A 23,207-nucleotide genomic window follows, 5' to 3' on the forward strand; every position below is an offset into this window, starting at 1 on the left:
ACTTTATTAATCCCAAGGGGAAATTCACACATATGACGATTCACGTGTAGATTTCCTCTTAAACCTACGCAAAGTCACTATTCCTACCATACAGGCCAGCAAACTGGTCAGCCACACTGACAAGCCCCACAGTCCCAGGACATTTTGAGTTTAGGAACCCATTGTGACACACCACTCACCTGGAAGTACTTTAATGTTCATTCCAATGTAAACATCCTGGAAAAACAATGAAATTCCACAGTAGTACTTGCCGGAGTCCGTCAGGCGAACATTGTTCATCCACACGATGATGTAATTATAAGACGTGTAGTCATAGAGAGTAAATCTGCCTCTGGTTTCCACACTTTCATGTTTCATAGTGCGGACTAAGACGTCGCTGCTGCTTCTGCAAGGGTGGCGGCAGAAGTATTTTTCTTGATTCTGGTATTTTGCGGGATACTTGCATTCAAGTTGTATTTTGCCTCCTTCTGTCCCATTTATCTGGACGGTCTCACTGGACTGGGCCCTGCAAAGAACTGGGGAAAAAAAATGTGTAGAGGTAAGTAAGATGACTTTCATGTTCTGAAGAGGATGACCGAGGATGGACACATAAACAGCAAAGGTTGGTGCGTTAAGGTTCTCAGTGCTTTAATTCACAGTGTTCATGCAATAAATACAGTGCAGTGCAGTCACTACTTAGTAAATAAATTCACAAATAATCCAAAATAAAACCAGTGTTTGCTGTAGGTTAAATCAATAAACAAATAATCCAAAAAACAGGCTAAAAATCCAAAACACAGCCAGGATCTGTCTCTTAAAAAACCTCCCACAAGTCTCTGTGTCTCTCTATTATAAAAGAAAATCTTGAGACTTTGAGACAAGACGAGACTATTGCCAAGAGATTTTTTCAAGTACTGCCTTCCTCTCAACCATTTACGGTTAACATCCCACGCCCGCGGTCCTCTCACTCTCATTCGTGTGAATGCTTTTGTCAGACACAGTTTCTGTGCTCTCAGCTCTTATGAATTTTTACATTTTCCTCACTTTAAGTTTCCAATAAAAGAAGACTTATTATGTCCAAATCTTATTGAAGAATTTCATCACAAAGGGTTATCAACAGAAGAAATGAGTAGACGGGCAATCCTAGCACAGAGAAACGATGGAGTCAAATTAATTAATGTGACAACTGTCAATCGGTTACACGGCAAATTGGTTAAATGTGTATCAATAGACTATGATGGAACAGTCGGTGGTGATGGTGTTTAAGATGAAAACATCAACTTACAATATCACGAAGAATATCTACAACTATTAACACAATCTGGTCTTCCACCGACCGAACTACTGTAGAAAGCAGGATGTATTGTAATGTTATTGCATAATTGACGTCTGAGTGATGGACTATGCAATAGGACAAGATTAGTTGTGTTCAAAATTGGTCAAACAATTTTGACATATAAAATTTTAACAGGCAAAAAAAATGGTAATGTAGTACATCTTCCTTGGATAACAGACACCAAAGGAGATCTTGATATGCCATTCGTATTAAAACGTTTACAGTTTCCCGTGAGAATAGCTTTTGCTGTGACAATTAACAAATCACAGGGACAAACATTCGAAAAAGTTGGTTTATTTATTAGAGAGAAAGAAACGAAATTCACTCACAGGCGGTTATACGTTGTATTGTCACGATGTTACTCCAAACACGGAATCAAAGTTCAATGCGATGTTGACGAAAAGTTAATTCTAAATATTGTTTTTACTGAAGTTTTACAGTAAAAGTGTAAGTTTAAAAAGTATTTGTGTGTTAATTTCAAAGCCAAACAGAATGAAAACGTATAACGCAACAAATACCTCTAACGCAACATGAAACATAATTTACTTTCAATTTATTACGTTTTATTATTTTTTAATATGGTTAATTACTCGCTGTAATGTAAAATAGTTAGGTCTGTTATGCATATGTAACAATTCCCATGAAAATAAAAACCTGTTTAAATTGTACATCTGCTTCCTCATATGCAAGCAGCAGAGCCGCAAAGTGTCTAGCACGTAGTACCTGCCCGGGGGTTGGCGAGCGAAGCAAACAGGTGGCAGAGCTCCCTAGTGTCCTTTAAAAAACAACACCTCCCAGCTCACCGTTTTCGGGCTCCTCAGCATGAGGAGACATCCTCTGACAGACGGAGTCTGTTCCCACCACCATCCTCTGACCTTCAGCGGGGGAAGCCCACGAGCCCTGGTCCTCTCACCCGTTGCCATCTTTTGGCTTTCAGCAGTAGCCCACTTAGACCATTGGGTCCTTACTGCTCCTTGATTGCTCAGCACGGGGCAACCATACCCCAGAAGCACCACTGCTCCACTCAGGGTCCTTTCCCGCCTGCCTATCTCCTTCCTGCCACAACATCTTTCTCACGATCCTGATGCTTCTGTAGCAAAGTGTAATATGTTACTTTTAATTTGGTTTTGTTTGAGTTATGAACTTCCCCAAAAATAATTAATTCTTGTAAATACAGTGCATCCGGAAAGTATTCACAGCGCATCACTTTTTCCACATTTTGTTATGTCACAGCCTTATTCCAAAATGGATTAAATTCATTTTTTTCCTCAGAATTCTACACACAACACCCCATAATGACAATGTGAAAAACGTTTACTTGAGATTTCTGCAAATTTATTAAAAATAAAAAACTGAGAAAGCACATGTACATAAGTATTCACAGCCTTTGCCATGAAGCTCAGAATTGAGCTCAGGTGCATCCTGTTTCCCCTGATCATCCTTGAGATGTTTCTGCAGCTTCATTGGAGTCCACCTGTGGTAAATTCAGTTGACTGGACATGATTTGGAAAGACACACACCTGCCTATATAAGGTCCCACAGTTGATAGTTCATGTCAGAGCACAAACCAAGCATGAAGTCAAAGGAATTGTCTGTGGACCTCCGAGACAGGATTGTCTCAAGGCACAAATCTGGGGAAGGTTACAGAAAAATTTCTACTGCTTTGAAGGTCCCAATGAGCACAGTGGCCTCCATCATCCGTAAGCGGAAGAAGTTTGAAACCACCAGGACTCTTCCTAGAGCTGGCCAGCCATCTAAACTGAGCAATCAGGGAGAATGGCCTTAGTCAGGGAGATGACCAAGAACCCGATTGACACTCTGTCAGAGCTCCAGAGGTCCTCTGTGGAGAGAGGAGAACCTTCCAGAAGGACAACCATCTCTGCAGCAATCCATCAATCAGGCCTGTATGGTAGAGTGGCCAGACGGAAGCCACTCCTTAGTAAAAGGCACATGGCAGCCCGCCTGGAGTTTGCCAAAAGGCACCTGAAGGACTCTCAGACCATGAGAAAGAAAATTCTCTGGTCTGATGAGACAAAGATTGAACTCTTTGGTGTGAATGCCAGGCGTCACGTTTGGAGGAAACCTGGCACCATCTCTACCGTGAAGCATGGTGGTGGCAGCATCATGTTGTGGGGATGTTTTTCAGTGGCAGGGACTAGGAGACTAGTCAGGATAAAGGGAATGATGACTGCAGCAATGTACAGAGACATCCTGGATGAAAACCTGCTCCAGAGCGCTCTTGACCTCAGACTGGGGCGATGGTTCATCTTTCAGCAGGACAACGACCCTAAGCACACAGCCAAGATATCAAAGGAGTGGCTTCAGGACAACGCTGTGAATGTCCTTGATTGGCCCAGCCAGAGCCCAGACTTCAATCCGATTGAACATCTCTGGAGAGATCTTAAAATGGCTGTGCACCGACGCTTCCCATCCAACCTGATGGAGCTTGAGAGGTGCTGCGAAGAGGAATGGGCCAAACTGGCCAAGGATAGATGTGCCAAGCTTGTGGCATCATATTCAAAAAGACTTGAGGCTGTAATTGCTGCCAAAGGTGCATCGACAAAGTATTGAGCAAAGGCTGTGAATACTTATGGACATGGGATTTCTCAGTTTTTTTATTTTTAATAAATTTGAAAAAACCTCAAGTAAACTTTTTTCATGTTGTCATTATGGGGTGTTGTGTGTAGAATTCTGAGGAAAAAAATGAATTTAATCCATTTTGGAATAAGGCTGTAACATAGCAAAATGTGGAAAAAGTGATGCGCTGTGAATACTTTCCGGATTCACTGTAATATTGTTCTTTATCATTATGCTGCTGCTGGAGTATGTGAATTTCCCATTGGGATTAATAATGTATCCATCTATCCATCTATATACAGTATTTTATTTTTTTCAGTGTTATTTGTTTAATCACAGCGTTATTTCATTGTCATCACAATGGGATCAGGGGACAAAAAAAAAGTTTTACAAATGAATACATAGGAGTCCTCAAGTTCTTGATAAAGCTTTCCACATCGGAGTTTGATGTTCAATCAGATTCAAGTCTGGGCTCTGGCTGGGCCACTCAAGGACATTCACAGAGTTGTCCTGAAGCCACTCCTTTGATATCTTGGCTGTGTGCTTAGGGTCGTTGTCCTGCTGAAAGATGAACCATCGCCCCAGTCTGAGGTCAAGAGCGCTCTGGAGCAGGTTTTCATCCAGGATGTCTCTGTACTTTGCTGCAGTCATCTTTCCCTTTATCCTGACTAGTCTCACAGTCCCTGCCGCTGAAAAACATCCCCACAGCATGATGCTGCCACCGCCATGCTTCACTGTAGGGATGGTGCTTGGTTTCCTCCAAACGTGATGCCTGGCACCTCTCTCCAACTTAATCCATTTTGGAATAAGGCTGTAACTTAACAAAATGTGGAAAAAGTGATGCGCTGTGAATACTTTCCGGATGCACTGTAAATTAAAGAGTGATAACAATGCAGGTATACAGACAGACAATAACTTTGTGTAATGTTAACGTTTACCGCCCCCCCAGTGGAATTGAAGAGTCTCATAGTGTGGGGGAGGAACGATCTCCTCAGTCTGTCAGTGGAGCAGAACGGTGATAGCAGTCTGTCGCTGAAGCTGTTCCTCTGTCTGGAGATGATCCTGTTCAGTGGATGTAGTGGATTCTCCATGATTGACAGGAGCTCAGTGTCCGTCGCTCTGCCACGGATGTCAAACTGTCCAGCTCCATGCCTACAATAGAGCCTGCCTTCCTCACCAGTTTGTCCAGGCGTGAGGTGTCCCTCTTCTTTATACTGCCTCCCCAGCACACCACTGCGTAGAAGAGGGCGCTCGCCACAACCGTCTGATAGAACATCTGCAGCATCTTATTGCAGAGGTTGAAGGACGCCAGCCTTCTAAGGAAGTATAGTCGGCTCTGTCCTTTCCTGCACAGAGCATCAATATTGGCAGTCCAGTCCAATTTATCATCCAGCTGCACTCCCAGGTATTTATAGGTCTGCACCCTCTGCACACAGTCACCTCTGATGATCACGGGGTCCATGAGGGGTCTGGGCCTCCTAAAATCCAGGTGAGATGTATTCAAAGACCAGGTCAGATCCGATGTGATGTGGATACCCAAGAACTTGATATTGTCCACACACATTACAGTCTCCTCATGTATGAATATAGGAGCATGTTCTGTTCTTCTGGACCTCCTATAGTCCACAATGACATCTTTGGTCTTGCTGGTGTTCAAGATGAGGTTGTTGGCTGAGTACCATAGTGCTAGGTGTTGTATCTCCTCTCTGTAGTGAGTCTCACCATTGTCTGATATGAGACCCATCATGGTCATATCATCCGCAAACTTCACAACCATATTTGTGGCATGGATGGCAGAGCAATTGTGCATGAATAACGTGAAGAGTGCTGGGCTGAGCACACAACCCTGTGGCATACCTGTGTTCAAAACCAGTGTGGCTAATGTACGATCTCCAATTCTAACCACCTGATGCCTGTTGGTGAGAAAGTCCCTGATCCAGAGACACAACGATGTGGACAGACCCAGATTATGAAGCTTGTATCATTATGGTGTTAAACGCTGAACTAAAATCGACGAATAGCATCCTAACATAAGAGTTATGGCACTGCAGATGAGTCAGGGCTGTGTGAAGTACTATTGAGACAGCATCCTCTGTAGATCTGATCCTCCTGTAAGCGAACTGATGGTTGTCAAATCCAGCAGGGATGGCATCCTTGATGTAGTTTAGGAGGATTCTCTCAAAGCACTTCATTATTACTGGGGTCAGAGCCACAGGGCGGTAATTATTAAGGCAGGTGGCCACTGATTTTTTAGGCACTGGCACAATAGTGGAGGATTTGAGGCAGACAGGGACCATTGCAAGTTGTAGAGAAAGGTTGAAAATGTCCAGAAAGACTCCTGCCAATTGATCAGCACATATTTTCAGTGTCCATAGTAATACACACCATCTCTTAAAGATTTAATGCTATATCCCAATAATTTACAGTCTGGGTCTATATTATAAAGAGTATAAACATCCTCTGTTTTACTGAATGGTATTGAAGGTATTTATGGTAATAATAAACACTAGGTGATGTAAAATACAGGGTGGGGCATAAAGATCTATTCACATTTCGAGGGAGAACTGTGCAGACTATAGTGGGGTGAAGAGGTGGGGTAGGTCTCATTCGGCAGGTTAGGCTCTACTGTTTTCAGTACCCATCATGAGTTGGACCGGTGAACCGGTGTTCAAGCATATTCTGAGAACAACTGTTCCATGATAGCGACGCAGAGAGTGTTCCATACACGCTTCACACTCAGTCGAAATGCATCTGTATCAGATCGGAAAACGATTTTTCTACGGATTTCTAACCTTTGGGCAACTGGGTCTACACTGAAAAGAAAATCACCGGGCAGAGCTAGGACACAACATGCGTGGTTTCAACAGGATGGGGCCACAGCTCACACAGCACAACATTAGCTCGGAGTGTTGAGGGAAATGCTCCCTGGGTATTTGATCTCTTTAAGTGGAGATGTGGGGTGGCTGGCGCGGTCACCAGATTTAAGCTCATGTGACTTTTTCCTTTGGGGATATCTAAAGGAAAAGATTTTCAAACATCGTCCTCAGTCTCTTGGATTTGAAGGAAAGGATCAGACAGGAAATCGACACCATTCCGCCTGAGATGACCTGGAGAGTGATGGAGAACTTCCGGGAACGTCTTCAGCAATGTATTGTCAACGACGGCCACCATTTTTCTGATATTATTTTTAAAACCCATTAAAACAAAACTGTTTTTTTATGTACTTTTCAGAAATATATACAATTTTTTTTAGAGAGCTTCATTCATTTTTTATACCCCTTCAAAATGTGGGAGATCTTTATGCATGACTATTAACATGACATTAACATGACTATTAATTCAGAACAGTTTCCTCTCTAACGTTTAATACTTTACTTCGAAATATGTACATAGGAACACACATTTAGTTAACAAATGCACAAAATTAAAGTTTATCTTGCGTCTCCAGTAGTTCTGGCTTTCACGTGGTATGTCTCTTAAACTGACATGCTCACTGCACACTCTGCGGCTTTCACGTGACTGCACCTTGGCGCCTTAAAGACACACATCTCCTCTTCATCTTCTTTTGCTTAAACGGTTAAGACTCAGCTCTTTTAATCTTTCCTCATAACTCATCCCCTGTAGCCCTCTAATCTGCCCAGTCGCTCTTCTCTGGACCTTTTCTAGTGCTGTTATGTTCTTTTTGTAGTCTGGAGACCCAAACTGCACCCAGTACTCCAGATGAGTCCTCACCAGTGTGTTATAAAGACTGAGCAGAACCTCCTGTGACTTGTACTCCACACATCAAGGCACTAGATAACCTGACATTCTGTTAGCCTTCTTAATGGATTCTGAACACTGTCTGGCAGTTGGTCATGTTGAATCCACTAAGACTCCTAAATCCTTCTCATTAGGTGGACTAAGACCTAACAAGACTTAAATTTAATGCAAGCGTTAGGCTCAGCTCTTTTAATCTTTGCTCATAACTCATCCCCTGTAGTCCTCTAATCAGCCCAGTCGCTCTTCTCTGGATCTTTTCTAGTGCTGTTATGTCCTTTTTGTAGCCCAGAGACCAAAACTGCACCCAGTACTCCAGATGAGGCCTCACCAGTGTGTTATAAAGACTGAGCAGAACCTCCTGTGACTTGTACTCCACACATCAAGGCGCTATATAACCTGACATTCTGTTAGCCTCCTTAATGGCTTCTGAACATTGTCTTGCAAATTGATAGTAACGAGTCCACTACATCTCCTAAATCCTTCTCATAAGCTATACTTTGATTTTCTGACCGCCAATTGTGTATTCAAACCTCACATTTTTACTCCGTACATGTAATTCATTACATTTACTGACATAAATTTCATTTGTCATAAATCTGCCCAAGCCTGTATGCTGTCCAAATCCTTCTCCAATGTTTCAACAGATTCCAGATTAGATAGATAGATAGATAAATAGATAGATAGATCCAGGCGTGAGGCGTCTTTCTTCTTTATGCTGCCTCCCCAGCACACCACCGCGTAGAAGAGGGCGCTCGCCACAACCGTCTGATAGAACATCTGCAGCATCTTATTGCAGATGTTGAAGGACGCCAGCCTTCTAAGGAAGTATAACCGGCTCTGTCCTTTCTTGCACAGAGTATCAGTATTGGCAGTCCAGTCTAATTTATCATCCAGCTGCACTCCCAGATATTTATAGTTCTGCACCCTCTGCACACAGTCACCTCTGATGATCATGGGGTCCATGAGGGGTCTGGGCCTCCTAAAATCCACCACCAGCTCTTTGGTTTTGCTGGTGTTCAGTTGTAGGTGGTTTGAGTCGCACCATTTAACAAAGTCCTTGATGAGGTCCCTATACTCCTCCTCCTGCCCACTCCTGATGCAGCCCACGATAGCAGTGTCGTCAGCGAACTTCTGCACGTGGCAGGACTCCGAGTTGTATTGGAAGTCCGATGTATGTAGGCTGAACAGGACCGGAGAAAGTACAGTCCCCTGCGGCGCTCCTGTGTTGCTGACCACAATGTCAGACGTGCAGTTCCCGAGACGCACATACTGAGGTCTGTCTGTAAGATAGTCCACGATCCATGCCACCAGGTATGAATCTACTCCCATATACCCAATATACATCGGTTGCACATAATAAAATTGTTTTTATCAAAAATAATTTCATCATGCTTAATGCACTAAATTATATTCTGAAACAACATGATATTTTTATATAAAATGAATGAAACTTTTTCATTCTCTGTTAAATTAATTAAGTTAAATAAACATGGCTCATGTCAATAAAACAACTCCACGCAGGGAGAACACGGGTAGCGAAGCCGGGTCTCCAGACTGCGAGGCAGCAGCACTACCACTATGCCACTGTGCTGCTCAATTCATACTCATTCAATACAAAAAAAAAAAAAAACAGATTTCAATTTTGACCTTAATTGAAATATTTACTTGTTTTTAAAAAGCCTTTAATTCTGATGCTTTAATAAGACATTAAAAGAGAATGCAAAAAACGCAAAACGGAGTAACGTTAGTCTATGTGATTACGTATTTTAAATGAATATCTGAATATTTCTCGTTGTGTGTGTGTTTTTATTTTTATTTTTTACTTTTATTTCACTAACCTTTTGCTCTTAACCAGCGACAATAACTGAAACGAACAGCCTGTTGCTTCTTTGAACGTCACGTGACTTTACCGCCAACCTCTGCTGATGATAAATCCGCTTGGCGCGTATTCATTTCCGGTGAGGACTACTGTAAATAGAACTATTTTGACTTCTACCTAAATGACTGAAATTAGTATATTGCACATCCCACAAGATTCAATAAATTAAACACGATCGAGTTATGTTCAAAAGTGGAACATAAACAGTACATGTAATATAAAGTATATATATTCTTGTAAATGTAACAACCTGCCATTTCCCTTTTCTTCAGTGAAGGATGGCTTCATGGTGGGCATAAATGTTACGTAAGTGTCCAGGTTTAGGACTTTGAAAATCTGGCCACCATGTAATTTACCATCATAGCGGCCACATTCACCTGATATCCATAATGGTCACTTGCTGTAATAATGTTTCCTTTCCATTTTTGTTACTCCCTAACATTTGTCATATAACTGAACAGCTTTGCATGTCTCAGTTCATGAAAATGACAATGATCAGACATGCTCAAGCACAGTAGAAATTACAAAGGGAATTCATTAATTAATTACTCTATTTATTTATTTGGTTTATGCTAATTGGGATTTGAAAATTTTCACTGTTTGTGAATATGAAGTGAAAAATGAACGTATTTAAGCTTTTCCCCTGTGCCAGTGCAGGAAAGATATATATTTTTTTTAGTTTATAGAAAGCGATTAACTTTAGAACACAATTTTGTGTGGCAGATCTTAACCCTTTAACCGCCAACTCCCTAAATATTCCCCACGCCAGGCGAAATCTGAACAATTTTCGTTTTTTTACTTTTTTACATTTTTTTTACATTTTTTACATTTATTCAAGCAGTATTGACCACTAAATGTTGTGCAAGTTCTAGAAATGGGCAAACACATAATAAAGCACAAAATGTACCTTTTCTCAGGCTTCTGGATTTATTGTCAACTACAAAAACGGAACAGTCAAAAGTAATTCAAAAGTCAAAAGTAGTTCAGTCAATCATAGTTTCATTCCCAGTATTTGAGTTTGCTGTGCCACAGGCCAAAGCAGGGAACTGCACAAAGTCCTGGATTGCTGGGACACTTTGAGCAGAAGGTCTTGACGTCTCTACGCTGACCCTTCTTTGAACAGACATGACAGCGTTTTTCTGAAAGTCCAAAGTCCTTACATTCATCTGGCAACACTGCTGAAATACTACTCATAGGATCCTCTTTGCCAGTGTATACACGAAATCTATAAATGTAACCGGAATTCTCAGCTAAGCAAAACATCTTGATACCAAACCATGCCCTTTTCAATGGTAGATACTGTCGAAACTGTAAGCGGCCCTTCCACGACAATAAACTTTCATCAACTGCAACTGACGGTCCTGGCATGTAGGGCAACTGAAATGCTTCAAATAAATGATCAATCAAAGGACGTAGCTTGAACAAGTGGTCACGGTTTGGATCTTTCTTATCTGGCTCATTTCTGTTGTCATTCAAATGAAAGAATTTCAGCAGCAAAGAGAATCGGTTACGTGTCATGACAGCTGCAAAAATATGTGTTGCATACATAGGATCTGTAGACCAGTACATCTCAATATCTGGTTTTCTGATTATTCCCATCAACATCAAAATCCCAATGAATTTTTTCATTTCGTTTTCATCAGTGTCAAACCAAGCACGAACACGGGAATGTGGAGGTAAATTGGGATTTTTCTCAATAAACTGTGCTGCATACAGATTTGTCTGATGAACAAAATGTCTGATCAAATCAGGTGACACAAACAGCTCATAAAACTGCTCAGCAGTGTAATTTTTTACATCAACAATAAAGCCACACGTTCCCTCAAATGGATGCAGAAAAGGTAGTTCACCACGGGCAGCAGCCCAGCTGAGATGCTGGGGATACACCCACTCAGCGCCGTCATCCGATGCGTCTTCATTCACAGTATCATGCAGCGCACGTTGCTGCTCATCATTGTCGCTAAAATCTTCTTCAGAACTGCTACAATCATGACCACAACTGTCCAAAATCGCCTGCAAAGCCTCACTTGAAGTCAGTTTACGTTTCGCCATATTCACAGCTGTTACATGCGAATCACGTCACATGACCGGCCAAAACAACCACAGACTTGTCGAAATACAACGTAGTAATAATACCCACGCCAAACCGTCAGTTATACTACTTGCCAGGCATTCATATAACCACAGGCAAATGTGCCGGATAATTCCGGCAGTATGGCGTTAGCAATAAAACAACGGTGCCGGATATATCCGGCAGAGGGCGGTTAAGGGGTTAATACATAATTTGCCTGCCTCCTCACTCACTCACTCACTCACTCACTCACTCACTCACGTCTGTCCGAAGCCGAATGCGCAGTCGCCTTCTGCGCAGCTGCCCAAAAAACCTTATGAGACCGACATCCAACCCGAACATCGCGGCAGGCGGCGGATTTACGGCCGCAAAAATTCAAAGAGAAAGGTGACTTTGATTAAAGCTCTAGAGGCCTGAAAGGCGATTTCGACTACAGCCTAATTACGCATTCTGATTCAATTACGCATTCATTCAATACACCTATATCAGGTTTGTGGTGCTTGTACTCATTACTATTCCATATTGTACTGGAACATTCATCATTCAATATTATACTATAGGCCTGGAAAATTCATCAACTAACAGTACAAGCCTGTACAGTAATGAGTAAAGCGGACTACAATCATTACAAAACAACTTCTTCGTTACTTATCATTTGTTCTTCATACACTGCTGACACAAACTCGTGCCCGTTTCATCTTACGTTGTCGAAACGGGCTCTTTGTCTAGTACATATATAATATGTGTGTGAAGTAACTTCCACTTGAAAAATACCAGAATCATACTTTAAGAAAAACTGGACAACTGGAAGAAATTCAGTATGGGCACAGGGAGAACATGCAAACTCCAACCAAAATGGAAGATGACACTCAAGCCCAGGTCCCTGCATTGGTCCATTGTGCTCCATCCTGTAGAAATCAACGGTTTTGATTGGGATGTCAGCTGCCATTGTGCCACTCCTCTCTATCCATAATGAGCTCACAAAAATGCTCTTTATAGAATGGATGGAGTGTGGAGAAGAAAATGCTTTCTGGGGCAAAGAGCAGATGAGGACAACCAACTTAGTGACTGTTAGGCTCTTCCGAGTCCCACCATCACACCCCACCCCCCCAGACAGAATCCTGCAGAAGCAGTGAAGAGGATGGAGGAAGGAAGGAGGGAAGGAAACGTCGGAAAGAAAACACAAACTGAGTAGACAAAGCGTAAGGAGCTCGACTGACTGACCCACTCGTAAACACATCTGTTATTCTAACATGCTTGTCCAATTCAAGGTGGCACGGAGCAAGTGGCTAAATTCATAGCAGTGTGGGCAAGATGAGAACTGACCCTGGCCAGAAACCCCTGCATCAACCTTTCTTTGAACAGAATATTTTTTATTGTCCTGTTATTGCCGGACTTTATATCATCACGGTGTCTGGTTTTCACCAATATCCTCAATGAATTGTCCCCATGCGGGTGAGTCCAGTGTCCCTATCCAGGACTGACAACTCCTTTGTGCCCAGAGCTGCTGACTTTGGACCTCCTACAACACAGAATGGTAGTGTGGTTCAGAAAACAGATGGAAAGATTCTTTAAATAGATTAATTAAATCATTTTGAAATGTTTCTGCTGGAGCAGGACAAGCAACAAAAACTCCTTGCTGTACAGTACACCATAAAACTGAACTGAATTGCAATTCTCATTCTGACTTAAAGCTTTCCAGTTGCTGCCTGCTTCCCTCTCACAAACAAGCACAAGTTTGTAGTCTAAATGGCACCAGGTCAGGCTTCGGCAATGAACAACATGATAAGTACTGTAGCTGTCCTACCTGAGATGAGAGAGACGAGCAGCAGCTGTGCCCACTTCATGTCCAGGTCTCCCCACCAACCGTCAGTCAGATTAGACCCTTGATGTTGCTCCTGTGTACCCCTCCTCGACTGCCTGGAAATCCAAGTACCAGTCTGCTAGTGCTAACCAGTGCAGCTCGACAGTCTGACCGGCCACGTCTTTGTCTCGTCACCCTTCCAGGACCCCGTCAGTGGCAGGTTACGCAGACGGAGCAGAGGCAGACCCTTCACTTCCTCCCTTTGTCCGATTCGGACCGGTCTGTCAACTTGAAGAGCTGTAAGGGGGAGATGGCCGTCCCGCCGCTCCATCATCAGGCCAATTTCCTTCCTGTTCCCTGGGAGCTTCTCCTTCAGCAGATGTTTGACGGCACCTCCAACATGGGAGTTTGGGCAGAGTGAGAAGTTGTGTGTAAAATCAGGGCTCTCTCACTCTACTTACATTTCCAATATTGCTCAATTATGCCAATTTTTTGCCAAAACTATAATTTTGTGGCACAAGTAAAAATATTTTTCTTAAAAAAGAGAAGGCTGAAAATGTATATCTTCTGTAAAACTCTAATCCGCTCTTTTGCATGAAGGTTTGGTGATGGCACCTTCCTCTGTGGGTGGCACGGTGGTGCTGCTGCCTTGCGTTAAGGAGACCAGGGTGCACAACCCAAGTCCTCCCTGGGTGCAGGTTGCATTTTTTCCTCATGTTATCCCACTGTCTGAAGAATTGGTGATGCTAAGTTGGTCCTGGTGTGAGTGTGTGTTTGGTGTCTGTGTGTGTGTCTTTGTCCTCTGATGGACTGGCGCCCTGTCCAGGGTTTGTTCCTACCATATACCCAGTGCTAGCTGGGATAGGCTCCCGAGACCCTGGTCTGGATGAAGGGGGTCAGAACATGACATGACCTTCTTCTGTTGTTCAGGTGGTCTCCCCACTTCAAGGACATGTATGCAAATCCATCCATCCATCCATTTTCCAACCCGCTGAATCCAAACACAGACCCCATCCCAGCCAACACAGGGCACAAGGCAGGAACCAATCCCGGGCAGGGTGCCAACCCATCGCAGGACACACACAAACACACCCACACACCAAGCACACACTAGGGCCAATTTAGAATCGCCAATCCACTTAACCTGCACGTCTTTGGACTGTGGGAGGAAACCGGAGCGCCTGGAGGAAACCCACGCAGATACGGGGAGACATGCAAACTCCACACAGGGAGGACCCGGGAAGCGAACCCAGGTCCCCAGGTCTCCCAACTGCGAGGCAGCAGCGCTACCCACTGCGCCACCGTGCCGCCCCTGTATGCAAATTCCCTTAAACAAAGTCTGAATTGTTTGATTTGTAATTTTAAACCAGGGGTTCTCAATTATGGTCCTGGAGGGCCGCGGTGGCTACAGGTTTTCACTCCAGCCAGTCCCTATGTATGACGCTAGGGGTTGCTGTTGCCTCTTTAACCTCAACAGGCAGACGCTCAGGACACAATGTAAAAGCAATAAGAAGCATTTAATTGCTTTTCCTCTTATTAACAATGCTCTCAAGCACCACAGCCACCAATACACAATTAAATGATCCACACAATACAACTCTCTTTCTCCTCCACACCTCCCAGCAAGCTTTGTCCACTTCCACCCAACTCTGGCTCTCTTGCTGGGTCTTCAGCCGTCCTTTATATAGTTCTTGATCCGGAAGTGCTTCTGCTCTTCCTCCCCACATGATTTCCCTGCACTTCTGGGTCAGACGGAGAATTTGGATTTTTAATCAGCCCAAGGGAAGCATGACTCCCCAGGTCCTTTCACAGCTCCCCCTGGAGGCATCAACGGTAACCAAAAGGGCTGAGGAACCAAACTCCAAGTCCCAGGATGCCCTGCAAGAATCCTGGGCACCGCTGCATTCCAGAGGAGCTGCCATCTAGCGTATTGGGGGAGGCAGTGTCCATAAATAGCTGCCTTCCCCCATCTTTCCCGTCCCGGCCGGGATGAGCTGCCAGCCGTCTCTCACACCTAATTAGAACTCCGTCCTTGCTGATATTCAGAGCAGCATACTGGACACCCTGAACCCCCTGCAGTATGCCTACCGGCTCAACAGGTCCACCTCAGATGCTATCGCGGCTGCACTACATTATTCCCTCTCCCATCTGGAGAACAAAGACTCCTACATCAGGATGCTCTTTGTTGATTACAGCGCATTTAACACGGTTATCCCCCATAAACTCGCCCATTAACTGTCTGCACTTGGCCTGCACCCCACCCTCTGTGACTGGCTCCTAGACTTTCTGACTGGCAGGCCCCACTCTGTCAGGATTGGTAATAGGATTTCAGTCACCATTATCACAAACACAGGCACCCCACAGGGATGCGTCCTCAGCCCCATCCTCTACACCCTGTTCACCCAGGACTGTGTCGCCTCCCAAAAAGATAACATCATCCTAAAGTTCGCAGACGACACCGCAGTGATAGGACGCATCACTGGTGGGGACGAGGAAGCTTACAGGATGAAGGTGGCCAGTCTGGTGTCATGGTGTGAGGACAACAACCTCACCCTCAACACAGACAAGACGAAGGAGATGATAGTGGGCATGAGGAAGGAGAGGAGACCTCACTGGCCACAGTTCATCCGAGGGCTTGAAGTGGAGAGGGTGAGCAGCATTAAATACTTGGGCGTCTACATCAGTGAGGACCTCACTTGGACACTTAACACCACACAGCTGGTCAAGAGGGCTCAACAGTGGCTGCACTTTCTGAGGAGGCTGAGGAAGTTTGGTATGTTGACTAAGATCCTCAGCAACTTTTACAGCTGCATTGTTGAGAGCATCTTGACCAGCTTCATCACTGTGTGGTAAGGCAACACTACTGTTATGGACCGCAAACGCCTGCAGAGAGTGGTAAAGACTGCTGAGAAGATCACCAAGACTCCACTGCCCTCTCTGCAGAGCATCTACAACTGCAGTGTCCGAAGGAGAACTGCCTCGATCCTCAGGGACCCACCCACCCAAACACGAACTGTTCACACTTCTACCCTCAGGCAGGAGGAATAGAAATATGAAATGCAGGACTTCCCCAAGTGCCATTAGATTCTTAAATATCTGAGTGGAGTTTATAACCGTGCTCCACCTCATTCTATCTACCTCATACAACTGTATTTGACTTGTCCGTCACACACCTCCCTGCACAATTACACTTCATACAGTGCATCCGGAAAGTATTCACAGAGCATCACTTTCTCCACATTTTGTTATGTTACAGCCTTATTCCAAAATGGATTAAATTCATTGTTTTCCTCAGAATTCTACACACAACACCCCATAATGACAACGTGAAAAAAGTTTACTTGAGATTTTTGCAAATTTATTAAAAATAAAAAAACGGAGAAATCCCATGTCCATAAGTATTCACAGCCTTTGCTCAATACTTTGTCGATGCACCTTTGGCAGAAATTCCAGCCTCAAGTCTTGTTGAATATGATGCCACAAGCCTGGCACACCTATCCTTGGCCAGTTTCGCCCATTCCTCTTTGCAGCACCTCTCAAGCTCCATCAGGTTGGATGGGAATCGTCGGTGCACAGCCATTTTAAGATCTCTCCAGAGATGTTCAATCAGATTCAAGTCTGGGCTCTGGCTGGGCCACTCAAGGACATTTACAAAGTTGTCCTGAAGCCACTCCTTTGATATCTTGGCTGTGTGCTTAGGGTCGTTGTCCTGCTGAAAGATGAACCGTCGCCCCAGTCTGAGGTCAAGAGCGCTCTGGAGCAGGTTTTCATCCAGGTTGTCTCTGTACATTGCTGCAGTCATCTTTCCCTTTATCCTGACTAGTCTCCCAGTCCCTGCCGCTGAAAAACATCCCAACAGCATGATGCTGCCACCACCATGCTCCACTGTAGGGATGGTATTGGCCTGGTGATGAGCGGTGCCTGGTTTCCTCCAAACGTGAGCCTGGCATTCACACCAAAGAGTTCTCTTTGTCTCATCAGACCAGAGAATTTTCTTTCTCATGGTCTGAGAGTCCTGCAGGTGCCTTTTGGCAAACTCCAGGCGGGCTGCCATGTGCCTTTTACTAAGGAGTGGCTTCCGTCTGGCCACTCTACCATACAGGCCTGATTGGTGGATTGCTGCAGAGATGGTTGTCCTTCTGGAAGGTTCTCCTCTCTCCACAGAGGACCTCTGGAGCTCTTACAGAGTGACCATCGGGTTCTTGGTCACCTCCCTGACTAAGGCCCTTCTCCCCCGATCACTCAGTTTAGATGGCCGGCCAGCTCTAGGAAGAGTCCTGGTGGTTTCAAACTTCTTCCACTTACGGATGATGGAGGCCACTGTGCTCATTGGGACCATCAAAGCAGCAGAAATTTTTCTGTAACCTTCCCCAGATTTGTGCCTCGAGACAATCCTGTCTCGGAGGTCTACAGACAATTCCTTTGACTTCATGCTTGGTTTGTGCTCTGACATGAACTGTCAGCTGTGGGACCTTATATAGACAGGTGTGTGCCTTTCCAAATCATGTCCAGTCAACTGAATTTACCACAGGTGGACTCCAATGAAGCTGCAGAAACATCTCAAGGATGATCAGGGGAAACAGGAGGCACCTGAGCTCAATTCTGAGCTTTATGGCAAAGGCTGTGAATACTTATGTACATGTGCTTTCTCAGTGTTTTTATTTTTAATAAATTTGCCAAAATCTCAAGTAAACTTTTTTCACGTTGTCATTATGGGGTGTTGTGTGTAGAATTCTGAGGAAAAAAATGAATTTAATCCATTTTGGAATAAGGCTGTAACATAACAAAATGTGGAAAAAGTGATGCACTGTGAGTACTTTCTGGATGCACTGTACTTCTATTCTGTTTTTATACTTTATGTTTATCTTTATACGTTAGTTTGTTAACCATTGGCATTTGGTGTGAACAGCAAAGAAAGAATTTCATTGTACAGGGAAACGTGTTTCCTTACTGTGTACATGACAATAAACTTTTAAATTTTAATTACAATGTGGATCAGAGGTCCTCAGTTGCAGTCCTGGAGGTCCGCAGTGGCTGCAGCTTTTCATTTCAACCAATTCCTTAATTAATTTACTACTAAAGCATTGCGTTTTTTTAGCTTAATTTTAGTCATCTTGCCTGCCACAATTCAGAACCCTTAATTAAATATTTTAGTTTTTAGCAGCTGCATTTAAGTTTTAATTGTTGCCTGTTTTCTTTACCAGATGTTAATTAATAATGAAATACAGCATCACAAGAACTGACAAAGAGTCCAAAAAGGTTTGCCACTCAAATATTATATCCTGGCTGCAAAATCATAATAAATGGTGTACAGATCAGAATCCAAAACAGAACTGACTGGATAGAGGAAAGATGGCGGCTTTATAGGCCAGTATAGGAAGTGACGTCATCAGGGCCGGAACAGGAAGTGATGTCATGGTGGCTGGGACAGGAAGTGACGTCATCAGAGTCAGCCGGAATTTCCCGTAATTGGTCTGCAGAGAAGTGAGAGAACGAGTCAGAGCAGAAAGAGTCAGAGCACCCCGCCACCCCCTGGTCTGGCATGGAATTACTCTCATTTAGGCCTTTTAGCTGCCTCCCATGTGCCCAGCTCTCAGCTCTCCAGCTAACATGGCTCCTTTCAAACCTGTGCATATGCACCATGAAGTATCTGTGTTAAAAAACATTTAGAATTAAACGAGAGGGGAATTGGAAGGACTATTAAGTTTAAATCTCTTCTGATCCATAAAACACATGCAGAATGTTCTCAGAGAAGGAAACTCTGCAATGCAATTAAAATTTCTCTTTGAGAATGAAAGCACTATCAAGCCAAAGAGTTAAATATCAAGTTTCATTATCAGCAAGGACTGTCTTCTAATTAGGAAACTGGCTGGAAGGAAAACCAGCAACCACTGTGGCCCTCCTGGACTGTGATTGAGGACCCCTGTTTAAAACTGTGGAGCAGAGGGGTAATTCAAGGAAAAATGTGTCTTTGTCCCAAACATCATGGAAGGCACTGTATATTGAAAACTAGCTGCCCCTCATGGCTCCGCCCACATAGTTATGAAACAGGACAAACTTTAAAAATCAATAATAAAAAAAATGTAATTCTGGCCAAGCGGAACGTAGGTACACTACAACGTCAAACATTGGCACTGTATCTGATTGTGTTCAGCTCAGATTGTGAGAGCGTCCCCCACGTGGGGAGAAAAAGCACATAGCCGTGATATGTTTGGCAATGAGTGGCTACCCTCGAAAACACACGTAGTTTTGATCTCTCTCTCAAAAACGTCAAACGTTACTCCTTAACAATCTCTACATGATAATGTCTGCTGAACAAACAGGTATCAATTAATAGAATAGCTACAGTTAGGTCCATAAATATCTGGACAGAGACAACTTTTTTTTCATTTTGGTTCTGTACATTACCACAATGAATTTGAAATGAAACAACTCCGATGCAGTTGAAGTGCAGGCCTTCAGCTTTAATTCAGTGGGGTGAACAAAATGATTGCATAAAAATGTGAGGCAACTAAAGTATTTTTTGAACACAATCCCTTCATTTCAGGGGCTCAAAAGTAATTGGACAATTGACTCAAAGGCTATTTCATGGTCAGGTGTGGTCAAGTCCGTCGTTATGTCCTTATCAATGAAGCAGATAAAAGGCCTGGAGTTGATCTGAGGTGTGGTGCTTGCATGTGGAAGATTTTGCTGTGAACAGACAACATGCGGTCAAAGGAGCTCTCCATGCAGGTGAAAGAAGCCATCCTTAAGCTGCGAAAACAGAAAAAACCCATCTGAGAAATTACTACAATATTACGAGTGGCAAAATCTACAATTTGGTACATCCTGAGAAAGAAAGCAAACACTGGTGAACTCAGCAACGCAAAAAGACCTGGACGTCCATCCACGGAAGACAACAGTGGTGGATGATCGCAGAATCATTTCCATGGTGAAAAGAAACCCCTTCACAACAGCCAACCAAGTGAACAACACTCTCCACGGGGTAGGCGTATCGATATCCAAGTCTACCATAAAGAGAAGACTGCATGAAAGTAAATCCAGAGGGTGCACTGCAAGGTGCAAGCCACTCATAAGCCTCAAGAATAGAAAGGCTAGATTGGACTTTGCTAAAGAACATCTAAAAAAGCCAGCACAGTTCTGGAAAAACATTCTTTGGACAGATGAAACCAAGATCAACCTCTACCAGAATGATGGCAAGAAAAAAGTATGGAGAAGGCGTGGAACAGCTCATTATCCAAAGCATAGCACATCATCTGTAAAACACGGTGGAGGGAGTGTGATGGCTGCCAGTGGCACTGGGACACTCGTGTTTATTGATGATGTGACACAGGACAGAAGCAGCCGAATGAATTCTGAGGTGTTCAGAGACATACTGTCTGCTCAAATCCAGCTAAATACAGCAGTCAAATTGATTCATGATACAGATGGACAATGACCCAAAACATACAGCCAAAGCAACCCAGGAGTTTATTAAAGCAAAGAAGTGGAAAATTCTTGAATGGCCAAGTCAGTCCCCTGATCTTAACCCAACTGAGCAGGCATTTCACTTGTTGAAGACTAAACTTCAGACAGAAAGGCCCACAAACAAACAGCAACTGAAAGCCGCTGCAGTAAAGGCCTGGCAGAGCATTCAAAAGGAGGAAACCCAACATCTGGTGACGTCCAGGAGTTCAGGACTTCAGGCTGTCATTGCCAGCAAAGGGTTTTCAACCAAATATTAGAAATGAACATTTGATTTCCAGTTATTTAATTTGTCCAATTACTTTTGAGCCCCTGAAATGAAGGGATTGTGTTATAAAAATGCTTTAGTTGCCTCACATTTTTATGCAATTGTTTTGTTCACCCCACTGAATTAAAGCTGAAAGTCTGCACTTCAACTGCATCGGAGTTGTTTCATTTAAAATTCATTGTGGTAATGTACAGAACCAAAATTAGAAAAAAGTTGTCTCTGTCCAAATATTTATGGACCTAACTGTACTTTCATCATAAAATATATATAAAAAAACAACATTGTAATTCTGCACCATGCTAAACAAATTTCAACAATTGTTTGAATCAATTAATTTATGTGCGCCCCATGATTTTATTTGTCACATATAGCCACGAAAATTGTGGTTAAAGAAAAATTAATTTTTTGCTATTTAGTGCATTTACTGTATAACTAAGAAAATGAAATCATTTTACTTAAAAAAAAAAGTATATCTTTTTTCTAAATATTAGGAAATTTTCAGAGCACACTGAACCAACATCATATGGAAAGAAACCTTCCCAGAATGCAATGGTGCTTTGTCAAGCAAATGTTCAACAAGGAACCACAACACCCAGTAAAGCACCAGAAGTGCCATTAAAGAACCAGGAGTGTAGATGGGGTGAGAACTGAACTGTGACATCAGAAGCACGGGAGCGTCTCACATCTTTGAATGGATGAGTGGAGTGTTTACAGCAGCAGAGGAAAATAGCTGATAACTTATATGGAGCGAAAAAATAATGAAATCCGCCAGTAAAGAAAAATTACAGTTGGAGTAAAAGCCAACATCCAACTATGAGAAGAAACCAGCAGCCCAATGTCGAACATCCAACCAGAAGTGAAAGCTTAAATGCGATTGTCCTCCAAAGGCACAGAAGCAACTGGAAACACCTAGAAGACAGTAAACTCAGCGCTAAACATAAATTCAATTTGCTCTCTGCCTGTTGAGGTCACGTTTGTATGTTGTGTTCCTTGACTCCTGGAGCACATACAGTTTAAGGCAGGGGTGTCCAACTCCGGTCCTGGTGGGCCACAGTGGCTGCAGGCTTTCATTCTAACCATCTTCTTACTTAGTGAGCCATTTTTGCTGTCTTAAATTTTAATTGATGTGACTCAGACTCCTTATTTGTTTCTTTTATCTTAATGAGCAGCCAAACAATAATGAGACACTAAACAATGCGCCACATGACCAACTAACCTGAATATAAAGAAAGGTGAAGGTCTTGGTCATGTTTCTAGAAAGTTGATTCAGTTCATCTGGACATAGTTCCTTTCCAGGGTGATACGCTACATCACTCATCCAAGAACTTTCTAGAATTTCTTTACCTGGATTATTGAGCATTGAACATCTTGGTCATGTTGGTCCGCTCAGGTCACCAAAATGTTGGTGGTCTTACAAAAAACAGAAAATCAACAGTCTGCTGTGGAAGAATAAGAGCAGCGACTAGTCCTGATATTCAATAACAGCTTTAATTAACAGCAAGAATTGGCTTCTTATTAAGAAACTGGTAGGAGTGAAATTAGCTGAAGTTTGACGTTTCCAATTAGCTGGTCAGCTGTTGGTCTGTTCCACATCTCATTTCTGCCATTTGGCTGCCATTTAATGGAGAAATGAATCAATTCAGAGGACTGAATCCTTAAAAACAGGACTATGAAAATGAAGGAAAAGAAGTTAATTAGCAGTGAAAACTACACACTGATTGGGAAAAGGGTGAGAATGAAAACCTGCAGCCACTGCGGCCCTCCAGGACTGGAGTTGGACACCCCTGCTTTAGGGTTTAGACCTACAAACAGCCATTTTGAAAGTTTCCAAATTACTTTTGAGCCTTTTTTTTTTTAATTAACATTATGTGCACTTTCTTGATATTTTAAAATATTTTGATCTACAATTTGTACTTAGTTTTCATCACTTTGTGAATCTTACATTATTTAGCATTTTATTTACTTTTTTACTTATTTTTTCCACTATTCCACTGTTATAGCTTTTTCTATTTTCTATACAAGTGTTGTATTTATTCCATCCATCCACCCATCCATTTTCCAACCCGCTGA

At 43.1% G+C, this 23,207-nt stretch overlaps 1 protein-coding gene across 3 annotated transcripts in view; it reads right to left on the reverse strand.

Annotated features, from left to right (window-relative positions):
• The window catches only part of LOC127527025 (CMRF35-like molecule 5), an 83,653-nt gene extending 69,970 nt beyond the window's left edge, over positions 1-13,683 (reverse strand). For 2 of the 3 annotated variants that reach the window (XM_051924498.1, XM_051924497.1), the window contains exons 1-2: positions 13,409-13,683; positions 180-515 (exon numbers count right to left, since the gene is read on the reverse strand). In XM_051924498.1, coding sequence (XP_051780458.1) covers positions 180-515; positions 13,409-13,448 — 376 coding nt within the window. In that variant the 5' untranslated portion in view covers positions 13,449-13,683. The remainder of the gene's footprint in view (positions 1-179; positions 516-13,408) is intronic. The other variant, XM_051924499.1, reaches the window with a different exon arrangement.
• Between the last annotated feature and the right edge of the window lie 9,524 nt (positions 13,684-23,207).

This window comes from Erpetoichthys calabaricus, chromosome 3, assembly GCF_900747795.2.
Source record: "Erpetoichthys calabaricus chromosome 3, fErpCal1.3, whole genome shotgun sequence".
NCBI lineage: Eukaryota > Metazoa > Chordata > Cladistia > Polypteriformes > Polypteridae > Erpetoichthys > Erpetoichthys calabaricus.